This window comes from Pyxicephalus adspersus, chromosome 3 (genome assembly GCF_032062135.1).
Source record: "Pyxicephalus adspersus chromosome 3, UCB_Pads_2.0, whole genome shotgun sequence".
In the NCBI taxonomy this organism is placed as follows: Eukaryota; Metazoa; Chordata; class Amphibia; order Anura; family Pyxicephalidae; genus Pyxicephalus; species Pyxicephalus adspersus.
Genome location: NC_092860.1, coordinates 122,279,294 through 122,296,113, shown reverse-complemented (window position 1 = coordinate 122,296,113; position 16,820 = coordinate 122,279,294). Strand labels below are relative to the sequence as shown.

The window sequence follows — 16,820 nt, the reverse complement described above, 5'->3', positions numbered from 1 at the left end:
ACTTTGTTCCCACTGTAAGAAAATTTTTTGCCATGCGTTATACTGCAACACACAGCCACCACGGCCCTCCGATGATCACCTCATTATCATTAATGAATAGGAAAGCGTATAAAACAGATAGAAATGCTTGCAGCAATGTGCTAAAAAATGCATTGCACTTCCAGCAGTGCATAAGTGGGAACATCAGACATTTCTCCTTTTGTAATGTACAATGTCCTTATGTATCTATTTGAAATATGAAAAACCACATATAGTGCAAACAGGGTACGACTGTCATTAGAACAGCAACAGTATAAACTCCTAATGATGGCACAGAGGTTCTACCCTAATTTTGTTTAAAACTTCAATAAAAATATTGACTGAGATTCTATCATTTAATTGATCTTCTGTAGTCATCATTTTCTGCAGTCACACATATTGCCACAGCTGTCATTTCATATCTTCCTGTGGATGGTTTTTATGTATTCTGTCTTTAGAAAAAGAATTGTGTGCAAACCACATCAATTTAGTTGACAAACTGGTTTTATTGTAGAGGCCTCGGGAAGATCAGCTGATGAATGTGGAAGTAGGTCAGATGTTTGAAGAACCACTTCCTTTACAAAAGCTTGAACGTCAGCCTGTCATTGTACAAAAGTGAAAGAGAATTGTGCTCTGTAAATGTCATTATTTCACTTTCTAAATTTATTTAGGTTAAACAGTTAATCTTACAGTGGTTTGGCTTTTGCAATAAGCAGGCACACAATTGGGTTTTGATATAAGAATAAACAAAATGATTGTTGTTGATTTTTTTTTTTTTAAGAAGAAGAAGAAGTGAAACTGGATTCTTGAAGCTGTCCCGGTCAGGATATTTACAATGAGTACTGCTGCAGAAAGAAAATTCATCAACCTCCGCAAACGCCTGGACCAGCTGGGCTACAAGCAACCACTAGGCATCGAGTCTTTACCTTTAGTTGAAAAACTCTTCAGGTATTTTCGTTTAAAATTCTTGTGTGTCTGTGTTTTTATGTATTTTTTCCTGTATACTATATTGCCGCATATATTTGCTCTAGTTTCTTTAATTTTATTGAAATTGATTTTTTTTTTTTTGGCCATACATTATAAGAATTTTTTTTTAGTTCCAAATAGACTATAGATTTTTATTAGCCATGAAATCTAGGGTAGGTTAGGCCATTCCCAATCAACAATTGATTGATGTATAACTTGAACATTGAACATCACCAGCCTCTGAAAATACTCCCAACTGTTTACAACTGCAACACAGCTCAGCTTAGCTTCAAAGTTGGGTTTGCTATTGTTGCCTGAATTAGTTGTTAGAAAGCACTTCCGTCTGAATGTCGCCATGCCCAGCTGATGGTACTACAGCGGTAACCAGGTAAAAAAATCAGTATCGGGGAGATAATTTCTTGCTGCTGATTGAACCTTATCTCCTACCCTGCAATCTCTTACAATATACATACACATATTTATTTATTTTCATTTGGGCAAGGGGGGCAGGATCTGATCAGTGAAGGCCAATGTAACTTTGCAAGAACAGGTAGGTGTAATCTGCAGGTAGGGGTTATTGTGTTTCTGATGTCACTTCATTTTAAATAATTACAGTGATTTATTACAAGTACTAATTATTTTTTTTTATAAGTATTTTTTTTCAACATTTTTCAAAATATCAATAAACATTGTTTTGTTCAAACTACCATGCCATTGCGGTGTTCAACCCAGAAAAAAAAAGCTGGGTGGGAAGAAATTGTAGGTGGGTGGCATCCCCTGTGTTGTGACCCAACTTTTCAGTAACCACCCAAAAACAGCCAAGTGGTCACTGAAAAGTGCCGGGTGGTGCACACCTCTAAAAGGGGCTGGGTAGGAATAGGAAGATACAACAAAGTAAATAGCACAAAAATGTCAAAATGGAAATACGTACATATCAAAGTTGCGCAAGTGAAAATATTTCATTGAAACAGATTCAACGATATGCCTATCTATGCATAGGATAGCAGGATAGCATTTATAATACAGTTACTGATATATTAAACCAAGTCCTTAGTCCAGGGGCTCAGATGGCCGACCATGAAACCCCTGGGACCGACCACCAACACCACGCCACCCTCAAGAAAGAAAAAAAGGGGGAGGGGAGTACTCACTTCACCCCATTAAACCTATTTTTATATTCCCAGGAGCAGATACAAAACTTTTATACGGTACTGAGAGGCAAGATCCATATTCCTGATGCTTATTTGAACTCCCCAGGAGGAATTATAAAGTGTACCAAGTCCAAATGTTTAGTTTTTCATAGAGAGGAAACGGTTTAAACGCCCATTGGGTTTTACCTTCCAAGTGGAAATAATTACAAAGACCTATCCTATCTTATCCTACTTACATTGTTGTCATATAAAATGGAGTAGTGAGAAATTTCCCATAGCAACAGACATATAAACTAATAATTGTTGCATGTGGAATACACAGCGACCTATTTCATAGTACAGTTAGTAACTGTAGCAGTATCATGTTTAGGCAGTTACTGGGAAAGTTATACATGTTCAAATTCTGTTGCTTATAATCTGTGCAGCTGTCACCCAAAAAATGTCCATTTGCTAATTGCAAAAAGAAACAAAGCCTTTGTTTTTCCTACTTCAAAAGAAAATATTCCCCCAGTAGGAAAAACTAAGCTTAATTGGGTGAAAAGGCTTCAGTAAAAAGTAAGTCATAATTTCCACAACTTACAGTACTTGTTTTTAAATGAGCTTTCATTTAATGAGAAACAAAAAATAACTTGCCTGTATTCCCCAGAATAGTAGTACCCAGACAGATCATGCTCAATGAGTGATCCAGTTAACAATAAATGGTAAACTATCAATTCAAAAGAATCCAATGATCTGTTTTTTGTTCAATAAGCAGTTGTTGAAAATAAAATAAAGGAGAATATCCCTTTAACTGCTGAATACTTGTGGTAATATGAAGAGAATCAGGCGGAGAATAGAGACCGGTAGTCCCCTGAATGTTAGTCTGATTTACACACAATTTATTTTATATCACGCACAATGGGAATATTGTGCTCCTGGAATCCTCAACAGACAGATAATGTCAATGATGTCACCCACAATACTCCACTTGTATTTAAATATTAAGTGAACAAAGCATAAAGGATGCAAAGCAATCTGATATAAAATGCAGTATGATGAAATGTGATTATTTGCCTACAAAAATGCTTGCCTTCAGTGCAAACTATATTCTTCAAAGGTCACCTATAGCCTTTTTTATCTTCTGATTCTTTGATTCTTTTCCCATGACATAAGAAATGAGAAGGGCAACCAATGAAGGAAATGACAGACAAATAAAAAACCAGCAGACAGTACACTGCCTCTCTGCTACCCTAAATATTTGTATTTTTTTTTATTTTGACCTTTAATTTTATTTTTAACCTGATTAGGAATCTTAAATCCCAACTGCAATCAAAACCTCATCTTCTAAGTTTCAGTATGTTCAAATAATTGTAAGAAGCAGACAATGGCACTAATACCAACAATTTTGTGTCTTTTCAACTGAAACTTCCACAGCCCTCACAGCGTTGGAGTACATGCAGAAATAGTCAGTTTAGTAAGGAAATTTCAAGCTAAGAATATTAAAATTCCCATTAGGACAGTAAAGCTCTTGTATGACCTTGCTTTATAATTTGCTTTGTTTTATGTTGATCTGTTTAGGCACTTTTCTGACACTTTGTGGATTGTTTGCGTTTCACAGTGACCTTGTTCATACTACAGAAAGCCTACGCAATGCTAAGCTAAGCGCTAGCAAACATGAGAAAGAGAATAAGAATTTTGATTCGGTGATAGAACCTTATAAGGCAGAAAATGCCAGACTTGTCAGAGAAAACAATGAGCTGCACCTGGAACTCCTGAAGATCAAAGAAGAATCAGACCGACATATTAAAGGTCAGACACTGGGGTGGGAAGTCTGTTACAGAAATATCTGCTTGAATGTAGTTTATTTAATTAAATAAGGTGGTGGTGTCCCAGTATGTTCTCTGCACCCCATAATATGTTTAGTATACTTAGGTGTATGATTATTTATGAATAGTTGTCTGAGCTGAGCCTCTTCTCTATTACTTGAATTATGCAGTCTGTACTAGTTATTGAATTGAACACCATGCACTGTTAGAGTTCTGTGAAAAAAGTAAGTACACCTTTATTTTTGTTTTAGCATATATGGGGAGTCAAACACTACCTACAGATTATAATAAATACCACATATAACTGGCATTGTGTATGCATTCCCATAATCTAAATTAATGAAAATAAACATTATTTTTATTAGCCAGTATTTATATAGCGCCAATATATAACGCAGCGCTTTACAAAATCTATAGTCATTTTAATAACTGTCCCTCAAAGGGGCTCACAATCTAATGTCATAGTTATGTCATAAATGTAGTCTTACCTAACTGCAAGTTTTTGGGAATTGGGAGGAAACCCACACAGGCACAGGAAGAACGTACAAACTCCTTTCAGACAGAGTCCTGGCTGGGATTTGAACCCGTGACCCAGGGCTGCAAAGGCAAGAGTACTAACCACTGAATCCCTGTTCAGCTTTCAATGTGGCAACAAAAAAGTACACCATACACCTGCCACCCCTGGAAATATATAAGATATACTACCTTCTGCTGCTGCAAGGGAAACACCACTGGTTGAGGCCTTGCTTAGTCCTAACAAACAAGAAGATGTCAGCAGTATGCCATGTTCAGTATGTGGTTTATTCACTTTAACAACACAGGAAATGCAGAAATACATAACATTGCTTTGGCTCATTTCAATACCTAGCCATATAGCTTAGCATGCTTAGTACAAAACTCATAAGGCGCAAGTCATTAAGTGTCTGGTGTCATAATGCTGCCAATAAAAATGGCTGTAAGGCTTGAAAAAAAGAAGGTTGTGGATGCCTAGGAGTCTAGCAAGGGGTGTAAAAAGTTTGCCAAAGTATTTGAACTAAATAGTTCTACTGTAAGACCAATTGGTGTGCAGTTTCTTCTTTTCAGGAACTGGTGTACATGTATACTGAAAAGTCTGGTTATTCTGGATGGTACGCTGGTAGAATAATATTAGCAAGACTGTGGTACTGCTGTTGAATTATATCCTATCTGTGATTTATTAGATCGCCAAGAGTGGTTAAACAGGGTGGTAAAAGGATAAGGGTACTCTATAGTTCAACTATAATAGTATCACCTTTCCATTTACCCTCTATTTTCCAATTCTTTTTAATATGTCCAATGGCCTCGAACTTACAGGCAACCTCTAGGCACTCGAGAATGGTAAAAGACCAGTAATTGCTTGGCCGTTTCAAGCTTTTGTACGTGATTGCAAAAGCCTAAAGCTACGTACACAGTAGCTATGTACGGCAGCTATGTACGGCATCAGCCAATTATCGGGCGAAAATCTGCCGTGTGTACAGTCGGTGTCGTCCATCGTCCGGACGACCGACCTGCCGGATCCATGGACGATGGACGACAGCCGATCCTAATGAAAGGGAAGGGAAGAGCTCGCAGCCGGGTGCCGCTCCGTCGCTCTCTTCCTCCCCTCTCCATAGAGCATGAACGGTGCTGTATGTACAGCACCGTTCATGCATCGTGCACTCCCTTGTCGTTGGAAAGGATCGTGAAAGATCCTTTCCAACGACAAAAATTGCAAGTGTGTACGCAGCTTAAGAGTGCATTGCATTTTTTTTCTTTTCTTTTAGATATTTGTTTTATTTTGTTACCTACACCAGAAAAATTTGAAAAAACACACAACTTACAACTAACAGACTATTTTGTGCAGTTTCATTTGAGCATCAGTTCACTGGTCCAATTTGTGTATGCAGATTCTGATTTTTTTTCTTCATTAGCTGCTTGCTTGTTTCGGGCCAGAGGCAGACAACCATCATATGAAGGATATCAGCAATGACATGTATAGTTGTGTGTTTTTTTTTAATTCATTTATTTCTGTGCTTTCATTATTTTCTTGAAGACTTGAAAGCTACTCTAAGAAAACTTGAACACCAAACAGCTGACCTGAAATTTTTGAACAACCAGTATGTGCATAAAATCCGGTCTATGGAAAAGGAGAGCAAAGCCAAAACAGAAAGGATTCAGCAGCTTCAAGAGAAGAACCTGCAAGCTGTAGTGCAAACACCAGGTTAGATTTAATGTTTTTATGCAAAAATATAAACAATTACTGTAAAAATAAAAACCTTAAAAAAGTTTAAAGTTAAATTTATCCAACATTAGCAGAATATACTCCACTTAACCTCTAGCATTTGGCAGCTGTAACGTTTACTTTTAACGTTAACGTTTACTGCCTTGTTGTGTAGAGTTTTTTTTTTTTTATTATTTATTATATTGTTACTGCCTGCCTCATCAACTGTGCAATCTGCTGATATCAGATCATTAGATGGCATACCCATTTTCGTCCACAGGATGTTTACTATGGTGATTTGCCGGACTGGGGATGTTAGTAAGCCTGTCACAATTTAGTTTAAAAAGTTTAGACATTAAGCCATATCCTTTCTGTCTTCAACCCCTGTACAAATCTGCAGTTCTATCATATTACAATTATATTGTTTATTGACACGGGACAGTGAAAAACAAATGTTGGTTGATTTTAGGTCTTCCTGCCCCCTTAGGTAGACTTAAGCCACAGATGTTCCTCTATAGAATGTTTGTCCAAGTGTAACTTGCAAATAATGTGTCAGCAGGGTGATATATATATATATATATATATATGCTACTCTGTGCACAAATCTGATTTTTTTAATCAAGGGTATATTCCTTAAAACAACCACACACATGATAGGCATTTATTTTGTTTGCCAAAGCTAGCAGTGCTGGGCATGTTCAGGTACATGCTTCAATTATTTCTTAAATTTCTGTAGGTGGAAAAAAGAGAAACATTCCTTTTAGGCGTCAGCGCATGCAGATTGACCAGCCCATTCCACCATCTGGAGTAAGCAGTCACCCTGTACCTCAGCCAGAGGATCCATATGTTGCTGATCTCCTGCAAGTTGCTGACGATAGGTATGTCTTCGGTTCTGCTCTAAAAAGCAGAACTCTCAAGAGAATGACAAATTAAATTATAATAATAATCTAATACCACCTGCTTTCCTTTCAGATTGGCTTGTGATTAACATGCACTTTTATCCTGTATATTTCAGAATTCGTGAACTTCAGCAGGATGTGAATTCTCTACAGGAAAAGCTGGACACCTCTGAGAAGGCAGTAAAACATCTTAATCAAAAGGTTTGCTTCAGTTTGAAAAGTATTTACATAGTTTACATGTATGTAATAATGTAACAAAATTATGTATACTATAGTTGGTAGATTATAATGACCAATAATGACAATCTTTTGGAAACTTACAGAAAACTGTAAAATCGAATATACCAGTGGTGCCAAGCCTTTTTCTAGTTACCGTAACATGCATGCACCAAATAAAAGAGATGACAAATCAAGAAACTCTGCACTCACTATTTGATGCCTATTTTATTAATGAAAGATACAAAACTAGAACTATCTTATGATGCTGGCCGGTCATATATTGCTCCCCGATCACCATTGCTGTACTGAAGAGTAGATACTTCACTGTACAATGCCTTCTGTCAGTTATAGGGAGTCGCTAATCTTCTTTGTACCCCAAAATCTTTGCAATGGTTACTTCCAGAGAAATGCAACTCATGTGACAGCCAAGGTGGAAATGTTCTTACTACTTCATCTTCAGGTCCCTACATATCCCCCTTCCTGAGAAATTAGGGTTCACAGAAGGTAAGTGGCCAGCCATGTATGACGAGTATAGTTTTTTTATCTTGTGATGGCACCGTAGTGATGAAATTTTAGGGGGAGTTAGCCACAAAAGTCCTGCATTTGCAGGTACATTTCCCTTTTCTTACAGAGAAAGTGGGGTTCATAGAGAGTAAGGGGATAGCTATGTGCGACAAGGAAGCATTATATTATAAGTATGATATTTAATTTGGGGGGGAAGACAAAAGGTATTTCCAGTTGCAAACATCCCTCTTCCAGAGAAATTGCGGATCAGAGAAGGTAAGTGTCTAGCCTGTGTAACAGGCACCCCACCAGCCACTCGGTCCCCTGCACCGCAGCGTCTGTAGATTTGACTGCAGGCGGCAGTGAGTGGTACTGAGCATCTCCCCCTAGCCAGGGTTCTATGGCATGAAGAAGGGGTGACCACACCCCAACCTTACTGCCAGTCTGACTGTAGTCTTAAAGTTTTGTGAGCAAGCAAGTATATATTTGGGGCAATGCAGCACAGAGCAAATCGGCATTACCCTACTACTCATTGCATTGGAAGTGACCCCCAGGGGTCCCTAACATGCAGACTCAGTTTGGGTACCCTGTTCTTGAAAAAGCCCTCCGATTGTGAAAATATCCCTGATTGGTATTAGGATTTTATGTTTGTGACCCTGCATCTGGCAACCTATGTTTATGCTCAGGAAGCTCCCTCCCCGGTAGCACAATATCATTGAAAAAATACATGTGCTCACCTCAACACCTGCAAGGCAACGAGCAGAGAGGGAATGAGGAAAGGGCCGGTTCTGACAGTTCTGTGGGCCAAATGTGGCCTGTTGGGCACCCTTGGTATATACAAAAAACCTTAAACTACAAAATCAAACTGGAGGCAAGTACAAGAAAACAGCAAGAGGCAAGAAACAGCTAATTTCATAGAACTAAGTAAAGAAATATAGTAACAACTTTCTTTTATGCCTTGAAAGGCTTTTTAGATGCTTTATTTATATTTCATATGTGTTATTTTTCTTTGTCACTTTTTATCTAGTTTTCAAGTACCCGATCACTAGTGATGTTGTATCCTTATTACTGTAATGTTCCTACAATTATTCTTTTTGCATAATAATGATAATCTTGTTATTACTAGATGCCTAGTGAGTTTGCCTTGGCCATTTTCTGTAGAGTATACAGGCAAAAATCTATAAATTAGTATCTAGGCAAATTTTTGTGAATGTGTTTAAAGTAGGGAATGAATTAATCCTGCAGAAATTATTTGATTGTCTACCATCTATATAACTTCAGCTAATGTGCTTGAAATAATTCTACAGAACCTATAATTATTTTTTAATGGTTAATGTTTTAATATTTTCATAGGTTGAATTTAGAGACAAAGAAGTAGAGCGTTTGGCCTTAGCTCTGGATGGAGGACGATCTCATGATGTGATTTCCCTTGAAGCTAGATTCAGAAGTAATGAGAAACTTGTTTCTCATCTAAACCTTCAGGTAATCCTTCTTCCCCCCACATTTGATTAAATGAAGTTAATACCATGAGTTATTCCTTCAAGCAAAGTTTACTGGTAGAGAGTACAAATCATCCCCTGTCCCTTTCTGCAATACTGACCTTCCTGATCATACAAACATAAAAGTGGAACTTTAGTTCCTGATAATATTGACCACCTTGGTTGCTAGGATGAATTCTGTTTTTCAATGTATTGTGGTTTAAAATATTGATAATACTGATTGTTTGTAACAGTAAATAAGCTTACTAGTTCCCACCATATTAGTTGCTGTCTGCAGTTTGCTTTCAGTGTCTTCCTTTCTCCTAAGCAGCTTCTGCGTTAAAGCTTCCACCCCAGTTCAAGCAGGACCCATGATTATTCCAGAGTCTCCCATAATAAGTACTAACCTGTTACAAACACATGAATATCACATCCAGACAACTTCAGAGGAGCCCACCACTAGTAGTATTGCTGAGTTTCTCATCAGTTCCTTTTTCCAATTTTCCTTCTTAACTTAGGCAATGGTTAACTTGGTCAGCCATGTGTGCTGGGGGACATGTTGCCGAACATTACTATTGAATTGTATCCTTTTGGCATAAAGCATTGAACAGATTTGTTCTGGTTTTAGTGCGTTTTGTAATGCCTTGTGTCACTAGTATTTTTACTATCATCATTCATTTGTATATCCAAAATTTTAAATATACTTTTTTATTTAGTCGGTTTTCAGCTTTTTGTTGTAGATTACTTTACCTTTTCTTCCATTATTATTACCAGCACCAAAACCTCTCTGCTTTCATTGTGCATCTAGATTACCCTCCTTTCATTTAACCGTCATGAACCCAATACTGCTTTGTACTATGCTAGTCCAATAGTCGGACAGAAAAATCCAGTTTGATCTGTAGAAATGTATTGTAAACACATTGGCTCTTTGTTTGGAAGATTTGTACCACTTGTATATGTGCTGTGAAAAACATGTCTTCTAAATTCAGATTTTACTAGTCAAACATTGGGCCAGACTCCTTTTTGCACACTTAAATATATATTTGTCATTTTATAAATATGTAAATGTTGATGCAGATTGAATACCTCCAGCAAGCTAACAGAGACCTTGAAAAACGTGTACAAGAGCTTTTAGAAACCCGACAAAATGTAACAAGTGAGGTTTTGAATCTAAGCAGCAAGAACGAAGAACTCTGTAAAGAGCTGTCCGAGATTGACCAAATGGCACAGCAACTAGAGAGAGATAAAGAAAGGGCACTGGAGACTGCAGATGCCGAGATTGAAGATGCAAAGGTTGGTGCCACTGATCTATTCCTTAAGTAGCAGCGTTTGCAAATGACCTTTGAGTCTGGAAAACTGCCCGACCATAGGATAAAATGTAAATACATACCATTACATTATAAAAAGAAGGAATAAACCCTATTATCCTTTTTTAACCAAAGATGGTGCAGTCATACGGTCTGTTTATACCTTACAGTTCCCATGGTACTGCACATGTGACCAGCTTTGACGCCAGCAAATTTAGGGCTTGATAGTTTGACTTTTAAGTAATGACTTATGCAATACCTTCAGAGGTGTGCCACAAATGTAGTATACCCTGTGCATGCACTGGTAGGCAGAATGTAACTAGAAACTCTGCAGAAAACAACATTGGCATGTTTATGGATTTACTAACATTTATTTAATACTGTTTTTAATCTTCTTTTTAACTATGTTCTTATTTGGTACACAGTTACATTGATATGTTTAGTTCCATTTTATAAATATGTCCAAGTACGTCCAAGTTCTTTACGTATGACAAATTCTGTTTACTGACATTACCTGTGGGTAGAATAAACATTAGTATCTCAGGTTTCTCTTAAGGACAAAATATTTATATTCTAATAATAGGTAACCTGCAAAATGCATATCTGCTAATTAACTTGTATAATAAAACTATTGTCATTACAGAAAATGTTAATATAAACAAGGCAAAAGCACATTTATGTTTTATAATCATGAATATTAAGACCATCCCCTATTCTCCCATTTCTGGAAAGTTTATCTTCTATTAAATACTTGTATGTTTGTATAGGTATATTGGTTGATCACTGTTTTTGGTATATATTGTACTGATGGATGAGCAGGAGGCCAGAGCCCTACATGGGCAATAGAGTCTTGTACATAGGTGGTATTTAAACAAGGGCTTTTTATATTTTTATTTAACAAAATGCTTTTATTTTAGAATGAAATAAAGAGGCTACAGATGGAAATCCAGAAACTTGAAAGCACTTTGGCACAGTACAAATCTGTAAGTAACACCATCTAAAAATATATGAACATGCATTACTGTATAGTGTGTTTTTTAAGGGTTTCATAGTTTACATTGTCAAAGACCAGACCAAGTTAAATGCTGCTGGTGCACTGCAATTCTTCATAACGAACAAATGTAGTTGGTCTTTACTTCATTTTTTTAGTCTAAAACTTTTCTTTTAAAATCCAAATTTTCTTAAACAAGTCTTGTTTCTTTTTTGCTGGCAGTCATATGCTGGCTTCTGACATCCTCCAAAGGGTCTGAGTGGTGAGATAAAGGGCCTGATGTATGAAAGGTCTTCAAGGCTGGAGAGAATACACTTTCAGATTTGAAGCTGGGTGATCCAGAAAACATGGAATGGATTTTTAAAAATCATTTTGTTTGCAAACGCTTTGAATCCTGGACCAGATTTATCCCAGGTTTGCTGGATTACCCAGCTTCACTGATGAAAGTGTATTCCTTCCAGCCTTGGAGAGCCTTCATGAATCGGGTCCAAATAATCTGCTGTTGTAGCTAGATGATACAACTCCCTCCTCAATTTTCTGTTCACATAGAAAGTGAAAAGCAGGAGGAGCAACCACACACACAGGACCTAAAGTGACCTGACAAATTCTCTGTGCACACAAAAGTATAGAGTTAGCACATCCAGCTCACAGCCTATAACACTTGTAAGATCTGCACCTACCCACCTGTATGCCTTTATCTATAAGATCTGGAATCTAGCTCAAACAACTCATTCCCTAATACACTATTACTAGTGAAAACTGCAGTGTTGTACACACAGCTCACTTCCCAGTACCCTTCTACTAGTGAGAGCTGCATTTCCGTGCACACACTTCTCTCCCCAGTATCCAAATATCTTTACATCTGCACTCTAGCTCATGCAATATTCACCTTGGTGTCCTGCTACCAGTGAAATCTACATTGCAGCATACACAACACTTTTATCTACTACCAGTGAAGTGTTTTATTATAAAAACAAATTGCAAGTCATTAAAAAAAAGGAATTTATATCATTATTATTATATGAAATGTTAAAAAGAATCCTTTTAAAGACAAATTTTATTGAATTGTATGCAATTTAAGTGGTGTTTCTATTTTAGTGGTGTGTTTTCTCATAGGACCTAAACACTTGTGAGTTTGAGAAAAACAAACTTGCTGATGAGGTAGAACTTAGAAAAGAGGAAAGCCACAAATTAGAATCCCTCCTGAACCACTTAGAGAATGAAAAGCAGCGTCTTTCTAGCAAACTGGAAAAACAGATTGTGACAGGTGAGCTCCATAAAACATTTATTTGTATTTGTTATATATTGAGTATTGTTGTGTAAAGCCAAAAATATGTTTTGTGGTTTTCAGAGCGAGAACTTGTGCTGGAAGTGGAAAGGATGAGGACACACTACGGTATTTTGCGTACTGATCGCTCACCTTCTAGGCTGGACTCTTTTGTAAAAACATTAGAAGAAGAGCGAAATCATTATAAAGCAGAGTTGGAGAAACTAGAGAGGAAACTAAATCTAAACGCCAGCTCCCGAAATCTTTCTAGGCTGGAGACCAGCAGAGGACATGGCTCCCCAGACAAGGTATCTGACATTTTCCTACCTGATCTGTGCAAACGGATATTGAAAAGTAAAAAAAATCTATTTATTTTATATATCTTGATTTATTAGCTCATTGAAAATGTTGTCTTGCCCCTTAGTGTGTTGCGTTTCTATGTAAAATGAATGACACAGCATCCAATGTTGTGTGTTTTTTTGAAAAGATCTAAATGGGCAGTGAGATTTCAGTTCAGTACATAGGTTTCAAAAACACTTAATTTCCGGCAGAATAAATAGGTTTTTCTCTGTAAAAATGTTCTTAGCCTGAGAAGGTAAAATGTGTACAGCCATTACATATAAGGTCTGATAATCAGTATATTACACTTTTTGCTTTTGGATTGAATTTTCTTTTAGAAAATACTTCTATTGTCATTAGTATTTATTTCCATTAGTGTGTCTTTGTGTGTGTTAGAAAAATGCTAAGCATTTTATATTCTCCTTTCTGCAGAGCACAGGATACAATTCAGATCTCTGGCGAGTCACCAGAGAAAGAGACGAGCTCCAAGAGATGTTGGATAGGTTTGAAAAGCACATGGTGGAGATTCAGTCCAGGGTAAAAGTACTAACAATGGAAAGGGACAAGTTCCGTGGGCTTTATGAGCAGGTAAACATAACAAAAAGATGACTGTTGTGACTTTTGCAGTCATTTAATTTGCATAACTTTATTTAGCATAAAGCTACGTACGCACCGTGTGTAAGTATTATTACGGAGTATTTATATAGCACTGACATATTACGCAGTGCTGTACAAAGTCCATAGTCATGTCACTAACTGTCCCTCAAAGGGGCTAACACTCTAAGGTCCCTACCATAGTCATTTGTTATTAATACACTCTAAGGTCAATTTTTGGGATGAAGCCAGTTAACCTAACTGCATGTTTTTGGAATGTGGGAGGAAACCGGAGTACTTGGAGGAAACTCACACAAACATGGGGAGAACCTGCAAACTCCATGCAGATAGTGCCCTGGCCGAGATTCAAACCCGGGACCTAGAGCTGCAAAGGCCAGAGTGCCAAATTCTGAGCCACCGTGCTGCTCATCTGTCCCTTTTACTTGAAATTAATGATCGTGATCATCTCATCTCTAAACAGTCTTCAGATTGCTAAACTACTGTCCGGGATGACCATTATCATTTCCTATTGCGCAGGATCAATCTGGGTGCCTCCCACATGTATTTCCCTCTTCGCATTTCATCGAACTGAACAGTGCCTATTCTTTCAAGTGTCTCTGGAAACAATCACAAAACATCTTTCCAGTGACATAGATTTGGCATATGTACATAGCCTGAATAAAAACATTCCTCTTTAGGCTTTTTTTATCTGTAGTTTCAATGTACAGATGCATTTTACACCCTATCACAGTAATGGACCCATAATAATTTGCATGAGAGGGCCACTTTTACAACTTTTATTAGCTGTAACAAGGGAATGGGTATTTGTTTAAGATTTGTAAATTTATCTTTGTTTAGAATGACCACTTTCTACATGTGTAGTTGAATGTTCCTGTGCACAGGTCTTTCAAATTTAACATTAATTTACAGGCCCAGAATGAAGTGGTCACAGTAAGACGAGATTCCTCTCCTTTGCGCAGAAGTGGCTCTTCAGTTAAAGAATTTCTTCATCTGGAGGAAGAAAGAGATCTAGTCAAGTCTGACTTGCGTAGAGTTCAAGAGGAAAATGAATGCCTTAGGGAAAGAATAAAGGTATGTTACTGTTTGTATTTCTGTTCCTACAAACAATACAGTAAATTCATAAATGAATTTACATTTTTTTGAGTTGGTTCCAGTGAACAGGTAGTTGGAAGCTGACCTTACAAAATACCCTGTCAAACATCTGCAGTCAATGTTTTATATATATTTATTTTTTTATAAGTGTTTATAGAAGGATCCTAAAGTACATTTGTAGTTAAACTGCTTATATTGAATTTTTTTCAGGAGCAACATGAGTCATCGGCAACAGAAAGATTTAGACATACTCAAAAGATTGATGACTTGGAAACCTCAATACACATGGTAATTAGTGGTTTTATTTTCCTATGCTTGTCAAAGTTTACCACTAATACTGTAAAGAGATATTAAAAGTAAGCAGTGCTCTTTATAAATACAAAATGACCTGAAGGGCTATAGTAATGCTCACATTTTCAAATCAGACATACAAGCTCTGCTACAGCACCATTTAAAAACAGCACTAGGCAGTATTGGTAGCAATGGATTGTTTGTGTTGTGTTTATAAGTTTACATAACTCTGTAGAATTTGTAAAATATTTATTATCATGTTTGCTGGATCACGTAGGTTCACTGATGAAGGTGTATCTTCTCCAGCCTTGGAGAGCTTTATTAAATCAATTTGAACCCTATGGACCCAAGGATTTGTCTATACCTGTGTATAAATAAATATAAAATCTTGACCATGTGTAAATAGTCAATTTAAACCAATTCAGAGTTGCACTGACTTTGCTGAATAAGCCACGGGGATAAAAAAAAAAAAAAAAAAAAAACGTTACAACAAAAATGTTCTGCTGTCTATACCTGTGTATAAATAAATATAAAATCTTGACCATGTGTAAATAGTCAATTTAAACCAATTCAGAGTTGCACTGACTTTGCTGAATAAGAATCTTGACCATGTGTAAATAGTCAATTTAAACCAATTCAGAGTTGCACTGACTTTGCTGAATAAGCCACGGGGATAAAAAAAAAAAAAAAAAAAGAACTGTCAATGGACCTGAGAGAAAAGGTTGTTAAATTGCACCAAGTTTTGAAAATACCTGTCAGTAGTTTTTAGTTACCAAGCTTTGGACAGATTGAAAAGATGTATGCAGACAAAAAAAGGCTTCAAGTTGCAAGAAAAAAAAGCCTTTTCTCTGCCAAGGCCATAAAACAGCCTTCTTAGAGTATGCATAACCAGATCCTGACAAGCCTCATGCCTTCTAGAACAATGTCTTTTAAAGTGATGAGATCAAAATTAAACTTTTGTTTCACAGCCATAAATGCTTTAATAAGAAGGGGTGACAAAAAGTAAGCAATCCCTACTGTAAAGCATGCAGGTGGATCGCTGATGTTCTAGGGGGAGGAGGTGTGTGAGCTACTGTGAAACAGGGAGCTTAGTAAAAAATTGATGGCAAGATAAATACAGCATTTTACCAGAAAACATTGGCGGACAACTAGCATGTATCAGTCTGCCAGCTAGCTCCACACATGAAACGCTTATATCTCCCAACATGACAATGATTAAAATACAAGTCCAAGTTGTTCCTTAAGTATCTGCAGCAGAAAAAAAGTGAATGTGCCAGGGTGGACATTGGTCTCCTGACCTCCATATCATTAAATAACTTTGGGGAGATCTCAAACATGCAGTTCATGCAAGACACCCAAAGAATTTGGGAAATCTTGAGGCTTTTTGCCAAGAAGAACAGACAGCTTTACCACCTGGGAAAGATAAGACCCAATCCACAACTATACCGCCACACTGAATGCCATCATGGATGCTAAAGAGGGTAATATGCAGTATAAGGGCTATGCACAGTTGTGAACAGAAACCATGTCATTATTCTCCTTATTACTATGATTTGTTTAATTGTTGTGCTATTCTGTTATGCTTTAACCACCTGGGCGTCACACTGAGGTCTAGATTTCTGTTCCAAAAGCGTTACAGGTTTTCATGAATTTTTTTTTT

At 37.1% G+C, this 16,820-nt stretch overlaps 1 protein-coding gene across 2 annotated transcripts in view; it reads left to right on the top strand.

Annotated features, from left to right (window-relative positions):
• Positions 1-16,820, top strand: part of CEP135 (centrosomal protein 135) — a 28,938-nt gene that overhangs the window by 2,554 nt on the left and 9,564 nt on the right. Inside the window, exons 2-14 of one of the 2 annotated variants that reach the window (XM_072406211.1) lie at positions 803-966; positions 3,733-3,923; positions 5,991-6,158; positions 6,895-7,036; positions 7,174-7,258; positions 9,134-9,262; positions 10,336-10,551; positions 11,483-11,548; positions 12,673-12,823; positions 12,908-13,131; positions 13,595-13,750; positions 14,687-14,848; positions 15,080-15,157. In XM_072406211.1, the coding sequence (XP_072262312.1) occupies positions 854-966; positions 3,733-3,923; positions 5,991-6,158; positions 6,895-7,036; positions 7,174-7,258; positions 9,134-9,262; positions 10,336-10,551; positions 11,483-11,548; positions 12,673-12,823; positions 12,908-13,131; positions 13,595-13,750; positions 14,687-14,848; positions 15,080-15,157 (1,881 nt within the window). In that variant the 5' untranslated portion in view covers positions 803-853. Of the gene's footprint in view, positions 1-799; positions 967-3,732; positions 3,924-5,990; positions 6,159-6,894; positions 7,037-7,173; positions 7,259-9,133; positions 9,263-10,335; positions 10,552-11,482; positions 11,549-12,672; positions 12,824-12,907; positions 13,132-13,594; positions 13,751-14,686; positions 14,849-15,079; positions 15,158-16,820 lie in introns of both variants that reach the window. The other variant, XM_072406210.1, reaches the window with a different exon arrangement.